At 50.2% G+C, this 15,192-nt stretch overlaps 1 protein-coding gene across 1 annotated transcript in view; it reads left to right on the top strand.

Annotated features, from left to right (window-relative positions):
• Positions 1-14,935, top strand: part of ACVR2B (activin A receptor type 2B) — a 32,011-nt gene extending 17,076 nt beyond the window's left edge. The window contains exons 7-12 of the mRNA XM_040245963.1: positions 30-173; positions 489-637; positions 2,219-2,333; positions 2,985-3,123; positions 3,223-3,353; positions 4,624-14,935. Coding sequence (XP_040101897.1) covers positions 30-173; positions 489-637; positions 2,219-2,333; positions 2,985-3,123; positions 3,223-3,353; positions 4,624-4,818 — 873 coding nt within the window. The 3' untranslated portion in view covers positions 4,819-14,935. The remainder of the gene's footprint in view (positions 1-29; positions 174-488; positions 638-2,218; positions 2,334-2,984; positions 3,124-3,222; positions 3,354-4,623) is intronic.
• The last annotated feature ends 257 nt before the right edge of the window (positions 14,936-15,192 follow it).

The raw sequence follows: 15,192 nt of genomic DNA, 5'->3' as shown, positions 1-15,192 counted from the left end.
TGGGGTTCAGCTGCGCCTCCCTGCTTCAGGACAAGCAGTCGTGGCAGAGTGAGCGGGAGATCTTCAGCACACCTGGCATGAAGCACGAGAACCTGCTGCAGTTCATTGCCGCTGAGAAGCGAGGCTCCAGCCTGGAGGCGGAGCTGTGGCTCATCACAGCCTTCCACGACAAGGTGAGCCTCGCCCTGTGGACCCTGCTGTCGTGGGAGGTGACCGTGGGCCCCACCGTGGCCTTCCCCTGAGGTCCCCTTACACAGGTGTGGACACGAGGGTCTACAGGAAGAACTCCTCTCCCTGGGATCAGTTCTTGCAAACAGTAGTGACTTCATGATTATCACTGTCTGACACCACCCGCTTCCCAGCCCCTCCTGGCCTCGTCGGTGCCAGCCTCCTGGTGGGGCACTCAGCCATCTGACCCACGGGTGCGGCCCTCCAGGGGCAGGGCTGGGTCCTGCCCGCGTGCCCAGAGCCTGTGCTGTCTCCCGTAGGGCTCCCTCACGGATTACCTCAAGGGGAACATCGTCACCTGGAACGAACTGTGTCACGTGGCAGAGACAATGTCTAGAGGCCTCTCATACCTACACGAGGATGTGCCCTGGTGCCGGGGCGAGGGCCACAAGCCATCTATTGCCCATAGGTACCTGGGTTAGCAGTTGCCCTCTCTTCTCTTGACCTGGAGCCACAGAGAGGGTTGGAGGTTGAGAGCAGGGCCCGGGGAGGGTGGTGGTGGTGGGGGGCAGTCTCAGTTTCATAAACATGCTTAGCCGCTCTGTGGTGTGTCAGGAGTAACCCTGGCCCTTCCCCTGCCTTCCACCCTTGTCTGCTCTGGCTGTGGTCTTGCAAGCTGGTTCTCTGGTGCCCTCCAGTGGCCGCAGAGGGAAGTGCTGATTCTGTCCCTGGTTGGAGTTCTGTGCATTGATCCTTGCTGTATTACAGCGTACGTATCCTGTTAACTGTCAGAGTGACGGTGTGTGTATGTAGCCTCTGGAAAACTCTGTAGTCCTGGGAGAATGAGCTTTAAGAGAGGCGAATGACGGATTATTATGAAAGGAATGTTGACCTCACAGATCCCCTGAAACAGTCTTGGGGATTCTCTGGAGTCCTGGGATGGTGCTTTGAGAGCCAGTCTGTGTTACCTCCTCATCACAGTGGCAGGCACCACTCTAGACACTCCGAAATGCCAAGTCATTTAAGCCTCCTAACTGCTCTGTGAGATAAGTACTATTTTTCCCAGCCCTTCTTACAGGGGAAGGAACCACAGCACAGAAAAGATGACAGTCTAGTGTGGTTCTCTGACTGTGAGGGAGCCTCAGATTCTGGGGTTCAAAGCTGCAGGGCCCTAATGGGAATAATATGAATGACATAGGGCACTGACTGTAGGAAATGACCTTTTCTGTAGGTCAAACTTGGTTGAATGCTGACTCTTCCATAGGGTCCAGGCTAACAATAGTGCATAGTAAGTGTGCCAGGGGTGGCCCTAAGCATTTGTCCATCAGTTTAGTCCTCAGAGTAAGGCTGAGACAGGCATGAGGAAGTTGAGGACCTGCGAGGGAAAGGCAGTGCTGAGTGCAACCCCAGCACCCACTGTGCCACCTCCAGAGCAGCTCGAACCTCTGGGACAGCGGTCCCCAACCTTTTTGGCAGCAGGGACCAGTTTTGTGGAAGACAGTAGTTTTTCTACAGACTGCGGTGAGGGTGGTTTCAGGTTGATTTAAACATGTTACATTTACAGTGCACTTTATTTTTATTATTACTGTATTAGCTCCACCTCAGATCATCAGGCATTAGATCGTCGAGGTTGGGGACCTCTGCTCTGGGGCCTGCTCAGAATCAGGCAAACTCATTGAAACTTCTCTTCTCATTCACATCCCAAATGGTGTAAATTCTTGCCAGGAAACTCACATCCCCAGCTGTAGTGCCCCTCTTCAAAGCCTCTGAGAATGTGCGAGCCGGCCTTTGATGCTGGGGACTGGACAGGGGTCACTGTTGCTCTGACAGCTCTGGTCGGAGTGCAGTTAGGGACTCTCACACTGATGGAGTGAGGTGTCCTAAAGCTGACCGCCTGGGTGGCTTCGTGGAACTCCAACCTGGTGCAGACCCCGCTCCCCACAGGGTGGGATGGGCCCCGGCTTAGGACTCTGGGAGTCCAGGTGGGAAGGCAGGAGCAGGGCTGATCGGACCACAGGTTCGGCTCCATCTCAGTCCACTGTCTCCACAGGGACTTTAAGAGCAAGAATGTATTGCTGAAGAGTGACCTCACTGCTGTGCTGGCTGACTTTGGCCTGGCTGTTCGGTTTGAGCCAGGGAAACCTCCGGGGGACACTCACGGGCAGGTGATGAGCCTCAGGGGGTAGAAGATGGGGGTGGACACTGCCCTTCTGGTATCAGCTGGCAGGGGACAGGGGTCACCCCATGAGAGGAGAGTTGTCTCAGAACCCCAGGGGCAATGCTCTCATTTCACCAGTGGGGAGGTGAAGCCTGGAAGGTGGCGTGGCTTCCTGCGCAGGTCAGCGGGAAACAGATTTCCCTTCCCTCTTTCAGTTATAATTATCAAACAAGATAAAAATAAATAAGTGTATTTTAAGAATCCAAATCAAAAACGTGGAGAAAAAGTAACCTAAAGTTAAACCTGAGCAGATTATCCTAAAACAACTGCTGTTAGTATTTTGAACTATTCTCCCTTCTGTTTTTGGTGTCAGTCTCAGTAAAATACACATGATCGGTGGAGCCCCCTGTGGTGTTGATGGAGTTAAGAGGCAGCAGTTCTGTGGTAGATTACTACTGTCTGGAGCGATCCTTCACGGTCATTACGTCGTGCCCCTTGTAGGCCTCCCCGCCCCCTCCCCGCCCCCTCCCCACCACAACCACCGGGGACAGCTGTCGTTGTCGATGACCCTGCTGTGCACACGGGCTGTAGCTCCCGTGTCCTGTGAGTGCATCTGTACATGCTCGGTGACCACAGCTCCTCCCCTGTCCTCACGCAGGTGGGCACGCGGCGGTACATGGCCCCCGAGGTGCTCGAGGGAGCCATCAACTTCCAGAGAGACGCCTTTCTGCGCATCGACATGTACGCCATGGGGCTGGTGCTGTGGGAGCTCGTGTCCCGCTGCAAAGCTGCCGACGGTGAGCCGGGCAGGAGCCCCGAGCACCCTGGGCGTGGTGGGGGAGAAGTGGGGCCGTCGGGTTACCACCCACCCCCGCCTTGGGACTGACTCTCTCCAGGACCTGTGGATGAGTACATGCTGCCTTTTGAGGAGGAGATCGGCCAGCACCCGTCGCTGGAGGAACTGCAGGAGGTCGTGGTGCATAAGAAGCTGCGGCCCGCCATCAAGGACCACTGGCTGAAACACCCGGTGAGGGCCGGTGGGGGCTGCGGAGGCGGCTGTGGGCGTGGGACGCTGACGGCCAGGAGGGGAGCTTCACCCAGCCGCCCGGGGCGGCAGGGCCAGCCCCACCTTCTCGAGGTGTGGGAGTGTCTGTGCGGGTTAGTGCGCTCCAAGGCGGCGGCTCTGGTTTTGACCCCAGAGAGTGACGGGACCTGAAATCCTGGATCTGTCTGTCAGTAGCTGGGTGACATCTGGCAAATTGCTTTACTTCTCTGAGCTCTTGTCTCCTCAGGGTAGTATTAGATTTAAGGAGTTGCTGTACCTCACTGGGCAGGACACCTATCACTTAAGTGTTTAATATGGCTTAGCTTGGATGAAGTAATCGCTTTTCCCTGCCCTCATCAATTTTTTGGGCCTGGGCTGAGCTACGTGGCATCTGGGCCTCTCCAGTCTGGGGACATGTACAAAAGACCCCAGCTGTGGAAACCGTTAACATTTCTTGGAAGGATATTTGCCTTGAGCTCCATGGACTCCCTTCCCGCTGGCACCCTAGGGTTAATTCAGAAGGACGTCACTGGGGGCCAGCCCTCTTCCCACATGGTCAGGGGTTGAGCTGTGGAGGTCAGGTTCTGCTGCCATGCTGCCTGCTCCCTGAAACCCAAGACTGCAAATGGAGAAAATATAGGCACAGGGAGAGGGAAGCTGGGCCTTGCTTCTGCCTCAGACTTTCAGTCTCTCAGGGCAGAGACGCTGCGGTCGCCAGTCCAGTTCCCTGACGTGGAACAGGCCCAGAGGGGGCTGAGTGTGGCCTAGTGCCAAGCAGGCTGGATTGTTCTGGGTATGGGTGGGCACTTTGCTCATCTTGCAGCCTTTCCCAGCTTCACGCAGTTGGTTCTAGCACAGGGTGTCAGGCCCCATTCCCTGGACTCGGGGCAGGTTCTGGGGGCCGTGGGGAAAAGGGTGGGATGAAGTCCCCCTCTGTCTCCACTGCAACTGCACATTGGGCCCCTGTGTGATTTGGGCTTTGCCTTAGATCTTGTTGCAATGTCACCACTCCAAGGCAGGCAGCCCTGTGGGCCCTGGATTCCCTTGTTGAGTATTGAGATTCAGTGGCCCTTGCCTGGGGGCTGTGGAGGAGGCCGGTGGGCTCAGGATGCTGACTGCTGGCAGGGGAGCGTCCCCCAGAGCCCCGTGGACGGGCCTGTGGGCTCAGTCCTCAGGAACATGGCTGGTTTGCTTGTCCTCACTGAGGGCCACCAGCAGAGGCATGCGTTTCCTCTCTCCCGCCGGCGTGCAGGGCCTGGCCCAGCTCTGCGTGACCATCGAGGAGTGCTGGGACCACGACGCGGAGGCTCGCCTGTCTGCGGGCTGCGTGGAGGAGCGAGTGTCCCTGATCCGGAGGTCAGTCAACGGCACTACCTCGGACTGTCTCGTCTCCCTGGTGACCTCCGTCACCAACGTGGACCTGCCCCCGAAGGAGTCGAGCATCTAAGCCCAGGACACGAGTGGCTCTCCAGACTCAGTAGATCTGAAGAGGAAAGGAAAAAAAAAAACAAAAAAAAGTTGTGTTTTGTTTTGGAAATCCCATAATACCAACAAACACATAAAATGCAGCTGCTATTTTACCTTGACTTTTTATTATTATTATAATTATTATAATTATTATTATTAATATTATTTTTTTGGATTGGATCAGTTTTTACCAGCACATTGCTCTACTGTATCGCAAACAGCGGACACGTCAGCAGGCGTTGAGGTGCTGAGCTGTGAGTGCGGAACCAGCGCCATGCTGAAGAGCCTCGGCCACCTCCCGCCCTTCGGGGTCCATTTTCCCCGCTTTCTCTTTGTTGTCTCAGAACCTGTGACACAAAGAAACCCATCCTGTCTTAGGAACCTTAATGCTGCACACTCTCCCTAGAGGAACCTTTGAAGACTGTTACATAAGAACACACCGTCCTCACACGAGGAGTCTCCCTCTGCCCTCGTCCCCCTCCCACCTCACCTTTTACTGTGTTTTTATCCCTTTTTAGACAGTGAGTTTAAGAAACAGCAGGCGTGTCTTTTTCACGGATGAACGGGTGTTGTCCTGACCGAGGAAAACCTGGGCTGAGGATGAGGATGGTTTGGACTGGAGGGGAGGACGGAGCTGGGGGTGGGTTCTGGAGCAGAGCTACACTGGACTTGGGCACACTCGGAGCAACATCCTCTGCTATGAGACTACTTCTCAGGTAACCCGGAATCGAGGGGAAGGATCGCGTGGAGGCCGAGCATGAATGGCAAGAGCGGGGTTTGGAGAAAGTCTGAAATCAGGTGTGGCTCTGGCCCATCTGTGTGCCCTGTCCAGTTTTTCTTTTCACTCACTTGGGCTTGGGCATAAGACACAATTTTTTTCTACCCTGATTTTAAGGTTCGGCAAAGGTAGAAATCATCACGGTTTGGTGAGTACAGTCTTCATGAGACATTATACTGTAAATATCTGTAAGGGAGGAAAAGTTGAAATAGTTTCCTCCTGGAGCAGTTCAGGGAAATGGCCACGTGGGGGCGCCCTGCATAGCCGGGGCGAGAGGATTTCCTGGGTCCGGCCTGGCCAAGGCCTGTCTCTCTGGAGAGCCCCAGAGTCCTGCAGTGCTGGCTCTGTCTGCCCTGTGTGGTGACGTTACTGTCCCTTTATGTAGCTCGTGGACACAGCTTTCTCCAGACCCCCTCACAAGAGGTGCATATTCGAAAAAACTGTTTCTCTGTTTTGCCATAACCTTGCTCTCGTCAGTGAATGTTCCTAATGCTGCTGTTTCAACCTTTGACTTTTTTTTTTTTAATTTATGAAACATGCAAATTTTTTTTAAAAAAAAACAAAACACACACATCCACGCAAATGCTTTGCTATGTGGCTTCCGAGGTTTAAATTTTGAAAAGTAAAAGAATTAAAACTTCACGACCACAGACCACCTCAAACCAGAAATACCTCAGAATTTTCTACTTGCGTAAGGTTTATTATATATTTTATTAGTTGTGTTGTCTTGTAGTAAGTATATTTTAATGTAAGTTGGCTTTTATGACAAGAAAGTTTAAAAGAAATAGAGAAAAAGAAAAAAAGTTGTGAGTCTTCTAGGGAGTGCTCCCGTTTTTCGTTGATAACGTCCCCTTGTAAATAACTGTCATCCACTGTGGGTTGGCTGTCTGGGCTGAGTCTGGGCATTCGTCACTCTTATTTGTGAAGGCGTTTCCTTCCCATTGCTTTAGACCATTTTATTTGAAAACTGGATCTCTTCACCTTGAGGGTGGGTGAATTGGTGGGCGATGGGGAGAGGTTGGCTGGAGTGGGGGGCGGGCAGCTCCTCCTGAGTTTTTTGGAGGTTCCGCTGTTTCCCTCGACTTGAGAGGTCATTGTTCCGAATGACAGGCGACCCCACTTTAACCTGGGAAAACTGTGGCCTTTAGACCCCCATGAGGTAATTTTACTTGAGACTTAATTTCTTCAGCAAATCAGCAGGGGCGCGAGGGGAAGTGCCCGGCAGGTCTCTGGAGCCGCGCTGCCCGGGCCGCCTGTGACGGCCAGGCCACGTGGCGGGGCCTCTGGGCCCCCCAGGCTGGGTCCTCCTCTGCGTGTTTGGACACCGTGCGGTGGGAGCTGAGCTTTGCTTCATGGGTCAAAATGTGAGCTGGCCAGGGTGGCTCCAGGGACAGGTTTTTGTTTTTTTTTAGTAAGTTATTTGTCTATCTGTTCTTCCTTTTCTTTTTTAAACTATTTTGTGCTGTGGTATTTTTCTTCCCTCAGAATGATTTTTAACAGCAAAACAGGCCTTACAGCAGTTGCTTTTCTTTTCCACTTATTTCTTTCAGAAGCTTTAAAATATTTATTGAAAAGTGCCATATCTGGTTTCTCCAGCTTTCTCCTTACTTAGGTAGGCAGTGCTGGGCATCTCTACTTTTCAACCCTCAGAAGAAACAAATAAACCACTAAGAAATGTAGCTGATTTCGGACAGGAATGACCGGATCCCTGATCCTGTCCCGTGTGGAACACTGAACCCCAGCCTCTGTTTGGCTTTAGGTTTCCTCTGGGCAGTTTTTGTTCTGTGTGCTGGTTTGAGTCTCCTGAGAGCGAGCTTTGCCCTGCTGCGGGGCCTCTTTAGGCTGAGGCAGGGGTGGGGGCCCCTCTTTGCTGGCCCTGTGCCCAGCCGCCGTCACTTCCTCGGGGCCGTGGCACGGGAATGAGGTGTGTCTTGGCAGAGGGCTTCTGGTGGCACACATGTGCTAGGCTGAGTGTCCCTGACTGTGGTCGTGGCCAGGAGAAGGTGGGCGTCTCTCTCCCGACGTGCCGCTGGGGCCTGGGGGCGTCTTCTGCCTCTGATGAGGTCATCTTTGTCCTCACGAATCCTCTGGGGAGCCAGCCATCCGCGGCTCTGGCTTGTGCTGATAGGCTTGTGGGGCTCAGCCTCTGCTCATCTCCACAGATGCTTCATGCACTCTCCATTTCCAGGGAGCTCATATCTCTCCTACATTTCTTTTCTCTGTCCCTCCAAGCTCTGTGGAAGACTGGGAGCCGTGGAGTCTGGTCTCATCGTCCCTGCCCCATTCAGGATAGGAGGATGGCCAAGTCAGAGGACAGAAGTGGCCCAGGACCCCTGCGCCTTCCTCCCGAGGGTGCTGTCGTCTAGGCAGGCTCCTGGCTGTGGAGAGTGTCTTCTCTTTGGGCCCTCGTGGGGAGGTCTCCACTCACCCCAGTGCTCTTGCCTGGAGAATCCCAGGGAGGGAGCAGCCTGGTGGGCTGCCGTCTCTGGGGTCGCACAGAGTCGGACACGACTGAAGCGACTCAGCAGCAGCAGCAGGGGATGTCTCCTGAGCCAGAGTGAGCTAGGAGTGAGCAAGGGAAGGAGGAGACGTGGGGACAGAGGCCGCTGTGCCAGAGTGTCCGCAGAGGACGCTTCATCACAGGCCATGGAAGGGCATGGGCATGTGCGGTAGCACATCCTGGGGCCGTTGGTCCCTCCCAGGAGTCCTCCTCTGGGTGAATTACTTGGGGTGTGAGGGCCACAGACAGGTCCTTCTGAGGAGAAAGGGGGACCCAGCCCGGTGGCAGTGGGCTAAATGCCGTCAGCCTAGTGTTCAGGTGGCCGCCTTGTCCTCTTGGCTCTCAGTAGGGGCCCCAAGGGCTCCGTCCTGCTGGGGAGGCTTCCTTACACGTGCCAGCTGCTTCTGATGCAGACTTCACCCGTCTGCATGGGGCGGCCTGTGTCCAGAAGAGAGACCTTGTGCAGCCTTGGACAGCCTCGGGACGCTTGAGCTGCCCACTCTTGCTTTCTCAGCCAAGGGGAAAATTTGTCATCTCCAGGCCCCCGAGGTGGTTCTCCCCCTGCCCCCAGGGATCAGGCCGACCCTCCTGTCGTGGCTGGTCCCTGCCTTAGGGAGCTAAGCAGGGGATCACACGGTTCTTCTCTGTTTTCTCTCCAGCTGGCCGCCGTGCTGCTCCTCTTTGGGTGCTTGGGCTGCGTGTGTGACGTTTCCTTCGTGGCAGGCCGAGCTGTGTGTTGAGGGTCCACCATATGTGGTGTATGTGGCTCAGAGAGCCCCATCCCGTGGCCCCTGTACTCTGAACCATGAGGCCAGGGAGGGAGCTGATCCATTGGAGTGGGAAGACTAGATGGCCCTCTTGCAAATGGAATTCTGCTTCTTCGAGAATACAATGTGACGTTCCCAGCATCTGTTGGCAATACAAGGATTTCATGTTTTGTTTTTTTTTAAGTAATATAGTGAGCGTACGTACGTAAGTTTTTAGAATTGGTACTAGAAGTGTACTAGAAGTGAAGGGGCTTCCCAGGTGGTGCAGTGGTAAAGAATCTGCCTGCAATGCAAGAGACGTGGGTTCAGTCCCTGGGTGGGGAAGATCCCCTGGAGTAGGAAATGGCAACCCACTCCAGGATTCTTGCCTGGAAAATTCCATGGGCAGAGGAGCCCGGTGGGCTGTAGTCTGTGGGGTCGCAAAGAGTGGCATGTAACTGCAAACGCATACTAGAAGTTGAACAGCCAGGCATTATTCCAGAGAACTTGGCTTACTAGAAAAATACCTAAATTGGAAAGCGTTTTCCAGGAGTTAACTCAGTTTGTCAGGGCCAGCTGTTTCTGAATCTTTGGGGAGATGGCCAGGCCTGCCTCAGACCTGACTCTTCAGGAAGCACAGAGCACTGACTGACTGCCCCCCACCCCCACCCTGTCCCCCTGCCTCCCCTTTCGGTTCAGGGCAAGCGGCCAAGAAAGAAAAGGCGACAAGGTGGCCTTTTCTGGTCAGTGGCTGTTCACAAAAGCTGAGCTGGTAAAATACTCAGCAGCTGATGTGTTCAGCCTAGGAATGATGAGTTCAGGTCCCAATCAGGAGTTATGTTTTAGGCAAAGAAACCGGCCCAGTAATTCAGTTGATGAACTGTTTGTTTTTCTTCTTAGTCTAGATTTGTAAACAATGAATTCAGGGTTATAGGCATGTTCTTTAAGTAAGATTCCTGACAGTTAATTTGCAACCAGCAGTCCACCTATGAATGTGTCCCAGACCTTTAGGAGGCTTGGGGAAGTTTTTTTTTTTTTTTAAGAGGATTTAGTTTTGTAGCAAAAATAAATGGAATTTTAAAATGCACCCCTTCCCTTGGAAATTAATTCATGTGACTCAGCCACACTTGAAAAATAATTACAGTCGGCCCTCTGCATCTATGGGTTCCTCATTCTTGGGTTCATCCAACCTCGAATCAAAAATATTTTGGGGAAAAAAATTACAGAAAGTTCCAAAAATCAAAACTTGAATTTGCCACTTACTGGCAACTCTTTACATAGTACTTACATTATATTTACAACTCTTTACATAGTATTTTATTATATTAGGTATCATAAGTAATCTGGAGGTGAATTCAAATGTGCGTCATTTTATACAAGAGGATTCTGCATCAGTGGATTTCGGATCTCCACCCCGCAACCCTCCATATAGAGGGATGACTGCAGAAGTCCAGATTATCTAGTGGGATATTTTGAATATTCTTGTTTTAAACTCATTTTGCGTTCATTGTAAACTTCCGTTTGGACAGAATTTTGAATTGAAAAGATTTACCACTACTGAGAATTTTTACCCAGCTTTTACATTGTTGTGACGGTATCTTCCAGGTATGAATGAAGCAGGACTTTGTGATTGTGATCCTCCATGTATCCCTGTAGTGCCAAAACCAGTGAGATTTTATTTGCTCCTATGGCAGCTCGTAGCGATAAGTGTTTTTTCCTCATGAATTAAAACACATATTCTCTAAATGCCAGCATGTGGAGATGGGCTTTGCACTGCCCTTTCCAGGAGTGTCTTTGGATTGTCTGGAGCCTAGGCAATTCTGAGAACTACTGCAAGCCAGCTACAGGACACTAAAGAAATATACACACAGACGTCTGTGTATATGCAGTGGGTTCTACAACTGTGGGCTTTTCTGGACATCCACAGAAATGCGTTTCCTTCACTTGCAAAGTTTACATTTTGAAGCTCACAGTTACAAAAAATAGGGCCCATTAGCTCATGCTTTTCAGGCAGATGTGGATGGGTCTTTTTTTGCAAATGGAGGAGTCCTGTCTTGAGCCCTGGGAATTTCTGCTGTGGGTTGGGCGCGGGCTCATTCCTGGATTCTCCCAATCACGTTCGCATTGGAATGTTGTTCGGTAGCATTGTAAATAAAAGAATAGGTTATATAATAGAGATACGACACTTGAAATTTTACTTTAAGAAATCTATAGCACTACATATATATTTAGTTATATCACCCGACAGATTTCTTCTGCACAGTGTGGAGATTGTTTTATACCACAGATTATTTTTATAAAGTCTAGTGAGTTTGAGTAAGAATGATTTTGTAATCAGAGCCATGAGCTTTACCTTTCAAGATAAGTGTACACTGGAGTGTGAGTGGTGTGGGGCTGTCCCTGAGTGCTCGTGCGACTTCTTGTTGATACACTGGCAGATTGCAGTCCACCGATGGGTCTTGTTTGGCCCAAAACTCCACTTGCAGCTGTCTGCATGGGGCAGTCTGCCAAGGAGAGGGGCTGGGAGAGGCCAGAGGATCCTGCCGTGTGCTTTATATACGCGCTTCCTCCTGAGGTTTCTTTTGAACAAAGGGTTCTGAGGTGAATAATTCCTTTGTAAGTTACTCTCATGGGTGTAGTGGTGGGAAGGGGTTTCGGGGAACAGAAATGGTACCAGGGTGCAGATTGGGGTGGCTTGGGACTCGAGTAAGATTCAGGCAACAAATGTGTAAAACGAGGATTCGGTGATTGGAGAAATCTACCAAACCAAATGATCTCAGACCAAATTATCCAGTTTTTCAGGAAGAATTTTCCATTCAGAAAGGGAGGGGCGTGGTGTCTGGACAGTGCGATCAGAGTAAATGGAGGCCTGCCCGGCAAGTTTGTCTTCTCTGTTAAGGCTGCTGGGAGGCGAGAGGGGCTGGGCTGGCTCACCGCTTGCCTCTAGCAAGCAACCCTGGAGCCCGCGGAGGAGGCTCAGAACCATGTACTAGCAGGGCCTCTGCCCAACGCCTACAAGGTTTTCCTGCTCTTCCTACAAAGGTCAGCATCACGGCCGTGATGTAGAAGGCGGTCTTTACCTGTTAGCCTTTTGGTTTTTGGGTGGAGAGTGGATGGTTACTGGGGTGAGTCTTTCTGATGGGGATGTATAAGAGGTCAGTCATGTAGCTACTACTCTGTATCCACAGTTGCTGAAGGCCTTCTGGCTTCAGCCTCTGGGTTCAAAGGTGCGCTGGTTGGGACGGTGTTGTCAGGAGAGTCTCTAATGTGTCCTGCTAAACCTGCTGTGCTTTCTTCGGCCTGGCCGAGAGTAGCGTTTTGCGCCACCCCTTTTGTGCTTGAATGAACTGAGTTTCGGCAGATGCAGGGGCACTCTGGGCACCAACCCTTGGCCCTTTCCTGTTCCCCATCAAAGAGCGTCTGTCTGCCCTCCAGCCGCGCGTCTTGGATGCAATTGTTGTGCCTTTGTTTTTGCCACCTGCCTCCCCCCAAAAGCAACTGCTGTAAGCTTTTTTCTACTTGTCTTTTCTAGCCAGAAATCCCACCTTTTTCCTTTTTCCCAGCTGTATTTTCTGGATGCAGTTCTGTGCTCCAGGTGTGTTAAGAACCAGTTACCTCAGACCTCAGTGTTGGAACAGTGTCACCATCTGGGTCCTCTCGAAACTGCAGGCTTGCGACACGCACGCTCTCTCTCTCTCACACACACACATGTAGGAACCCTGCCGAGTATGGGTACTCGTTTGTTTTAAAGTAAAACTCTTCCCAAGGATTGGAAAAAAGGGGCTTCTGGCAAGCTCTTCACGGCCCTGTGGTGGGATGGGTCTTGAGTGTCATCTGAACCGTGCTTCCCGTGTTCCATTCTGAATTCTGCCATTTTCAGTATTCTCGGGTCTGAATAGGCAAAGTGATTCAGTTGGTTGGCCTTGTTCACAAATGAGTTCTGAAAATGAGCTCTTTGTAACACACGTCCAGTCACTAAAGCTCAAGTGTAGAACATTCCCTTAAATGGCAGGATCGAACCCCCACCCACCCACCCCATCCACCACAGTGCATTTTGGGAAGATGTCTGTAGCATACGTTGCTGTGAAATTAGGCCTTGCGGGTTATGGCTGTTTGTCATTTTGATGTATTTTAAATAAATATATATATATATTTTTAAAAGAGCCTTTTTTTTTCCCCCCAAACCAGTTCAGAAAGTTTAATTAACCAGCAGTCACCACATCTGAATTTGTGTCTCCGGGGCGTAGATGGCAGACCAAGATTAAAGTGGTAACTCGGCCCTAGTGAGCGTGGGCTGCTGCCTGGCCGGTGCTGCTGGCCATGGGACAGCAGAGTCAGCGTGTCCCTGCTGGGTCCCGACGCAGCCCTCAGAGTGCGCGCTCTGCTCTCTGCAGGGGCTTTAGCTGAGGCTTTCTCAGAGCACTGCCACACATTAAGTGTCTGTTTTGCCAAATAGTTTTTCCATAAGTGAAGAACGCACTCATCGAAGTCTTACCAGCAGCGGCAGAGATGAGAGTAGGAAGGATGAGGCAACAGCTGGGGTTTGAGTTGGAAAGTGTCCAGGTCATTTTCAAGAGGCCGTCTGAGAGCCAGTGACCATGCAGAGATTCTTAGGAGACCTCATCTGAGAGCCTGACGACCTCCTGGGAGGGGGAGACTTGTTAAAATGCCAGCGTCTTTTCCCTCCCCCATCCATTTTTTTTTTTTCTTCTGGAATTCTGTAAAAATCCAAAAGTAAATTGGGTGGTACTTGAGAATTGGCGGGGGGTGGTGAGGGTTACCGCAGATGAGAAACATACTTCGAGATTTCAGTTCCACACCACAAATCGACATGATGCCATTTTTCAACTGTACGAAAAGAATCTGCTTATGAATTTGACATATTTATGGTAGCATCAAAGGCCAAATTTTCCATGTGTTAACATTTTTCCACATTTGTCCTTGAATCTGAATTAACTTCATACAGTACTGTAAATTCAACTTATATTGAGTTTGATGTCAGTTCTTGTGAAAAGAGCTTCTGCATGCAACAGACACACAGTTACAGAACACAGCAGAGTACATTTGCAGGACCAATTTTGGAACCAATAGATGTCACCTCTCATTTGCCATCGTAATATATCAGTTTTACCAGCTCCTTCTAAATGTTTGTATTATTTGTAAGGGAAAGACAGATATCCCTAAGACTTGTCTAATAACTTAGTGGAGAATGTGTGTGTTGGGTTTAGGATGGATAGCAAAGTCTTCTTGAGCTGTGTTATCTAACTTGTATATAAAACTGTAATTAAAAGTTTGGATTCACCTGTTTCTCGCCGTTAACAATGATGAATAATTTGCAGACTCTGGAAATGTGACTAGGATATGATTTCAGACAGTAGAAGTTGAGGAAGGTCTTTAAGTGCTAAAACTAAAGACTTCTTGTTTTTGGCTCAAATTCAATAAGTACTGTGTACCAGGATATGTGAGATGTAAATGTAATAGGTCACTTTTCACCCTTGTAGCTATACAAAAAAATTTTTGTAGAACAGAAATAGATTGTACTACTGAATTAACAAAAGTTATACTAAAGTATCATGTTTAAAAAATATATATATATACACACACAGAGTTAAGCTTGTTGCTGTTACCGTCTGGATTTGAAAAGTGTGCTGATTTATATATATATAATATATATATTATATATATATAAAATACACACACCTATATATATATATTAAATACCCACACACACCTAAAATGGCCTAAAGCAGACATCCATGTAATTACAGTTGCAAAATGAAGACATTTTGGAAGGAACATTGTATCATAGTTCATTCATTTGCAGTGGATCTTTGTTCCTTTTTACTGTGGTAATTTTAGAAATGAGTGTCAAGTTTGAAATTAGATCTGCTAAGTTGGGGTTTTGCTGCTTAAACTCTGCACTGGGTCCTCAAATAAACCGATGTGAATGTAGTCCCCCCCCACCCCCCAATCCCCCTGTGAAGAAGCAGCCACACCCCAACAGAATAGGAGGAAAAATCTAGAACTATTTCAAGTTTTATCTTTTTGTATATGAAAATAAAATAATAATAATAAAAAAAACTCTGTGGTCTCTGTTAATCACCTGGGAGGGGGGTTCTGTTCTCCCACTTACAGGGCCAACTTGAGCACCTCTGTGAGTTCCTTTTTGGGATACAAGCACTTGTTAATGGCTGATACCAGGCTGCCAAGGTCCTGTGGGTGAATAAGCACAGGTCTCCAGTTCCGCCCTTCAGAAGCTCAGGACTTAGTTGGAGACACAGGGGGCATCTCCTTCGTGGACCATCCTGGGACTCTTGAGTATGTTCCTGC

The sequence above is a fragment of the Oryx dammah genome, unplaced genomic scaffold, assembly GCF_014754425.2.
Source record: "Oryx dammah isolate SB20612 unplaced genomic scaffold, SCBI_Odam_1.1 HiC_scaffold_9, whole genome shotgun sequence".
Taxonomy (NCBI): domain Eukaryota; kingdom Metazoa; phylum Chordata; class Mammalia; order Artiodactyla; family Bovidae; genus Oryx; species Oryx dammah.
Note: the sequence above shows the minus strand (reverse complement) of the source record. Positions and strands in the feature narration are given on the sequence as shown.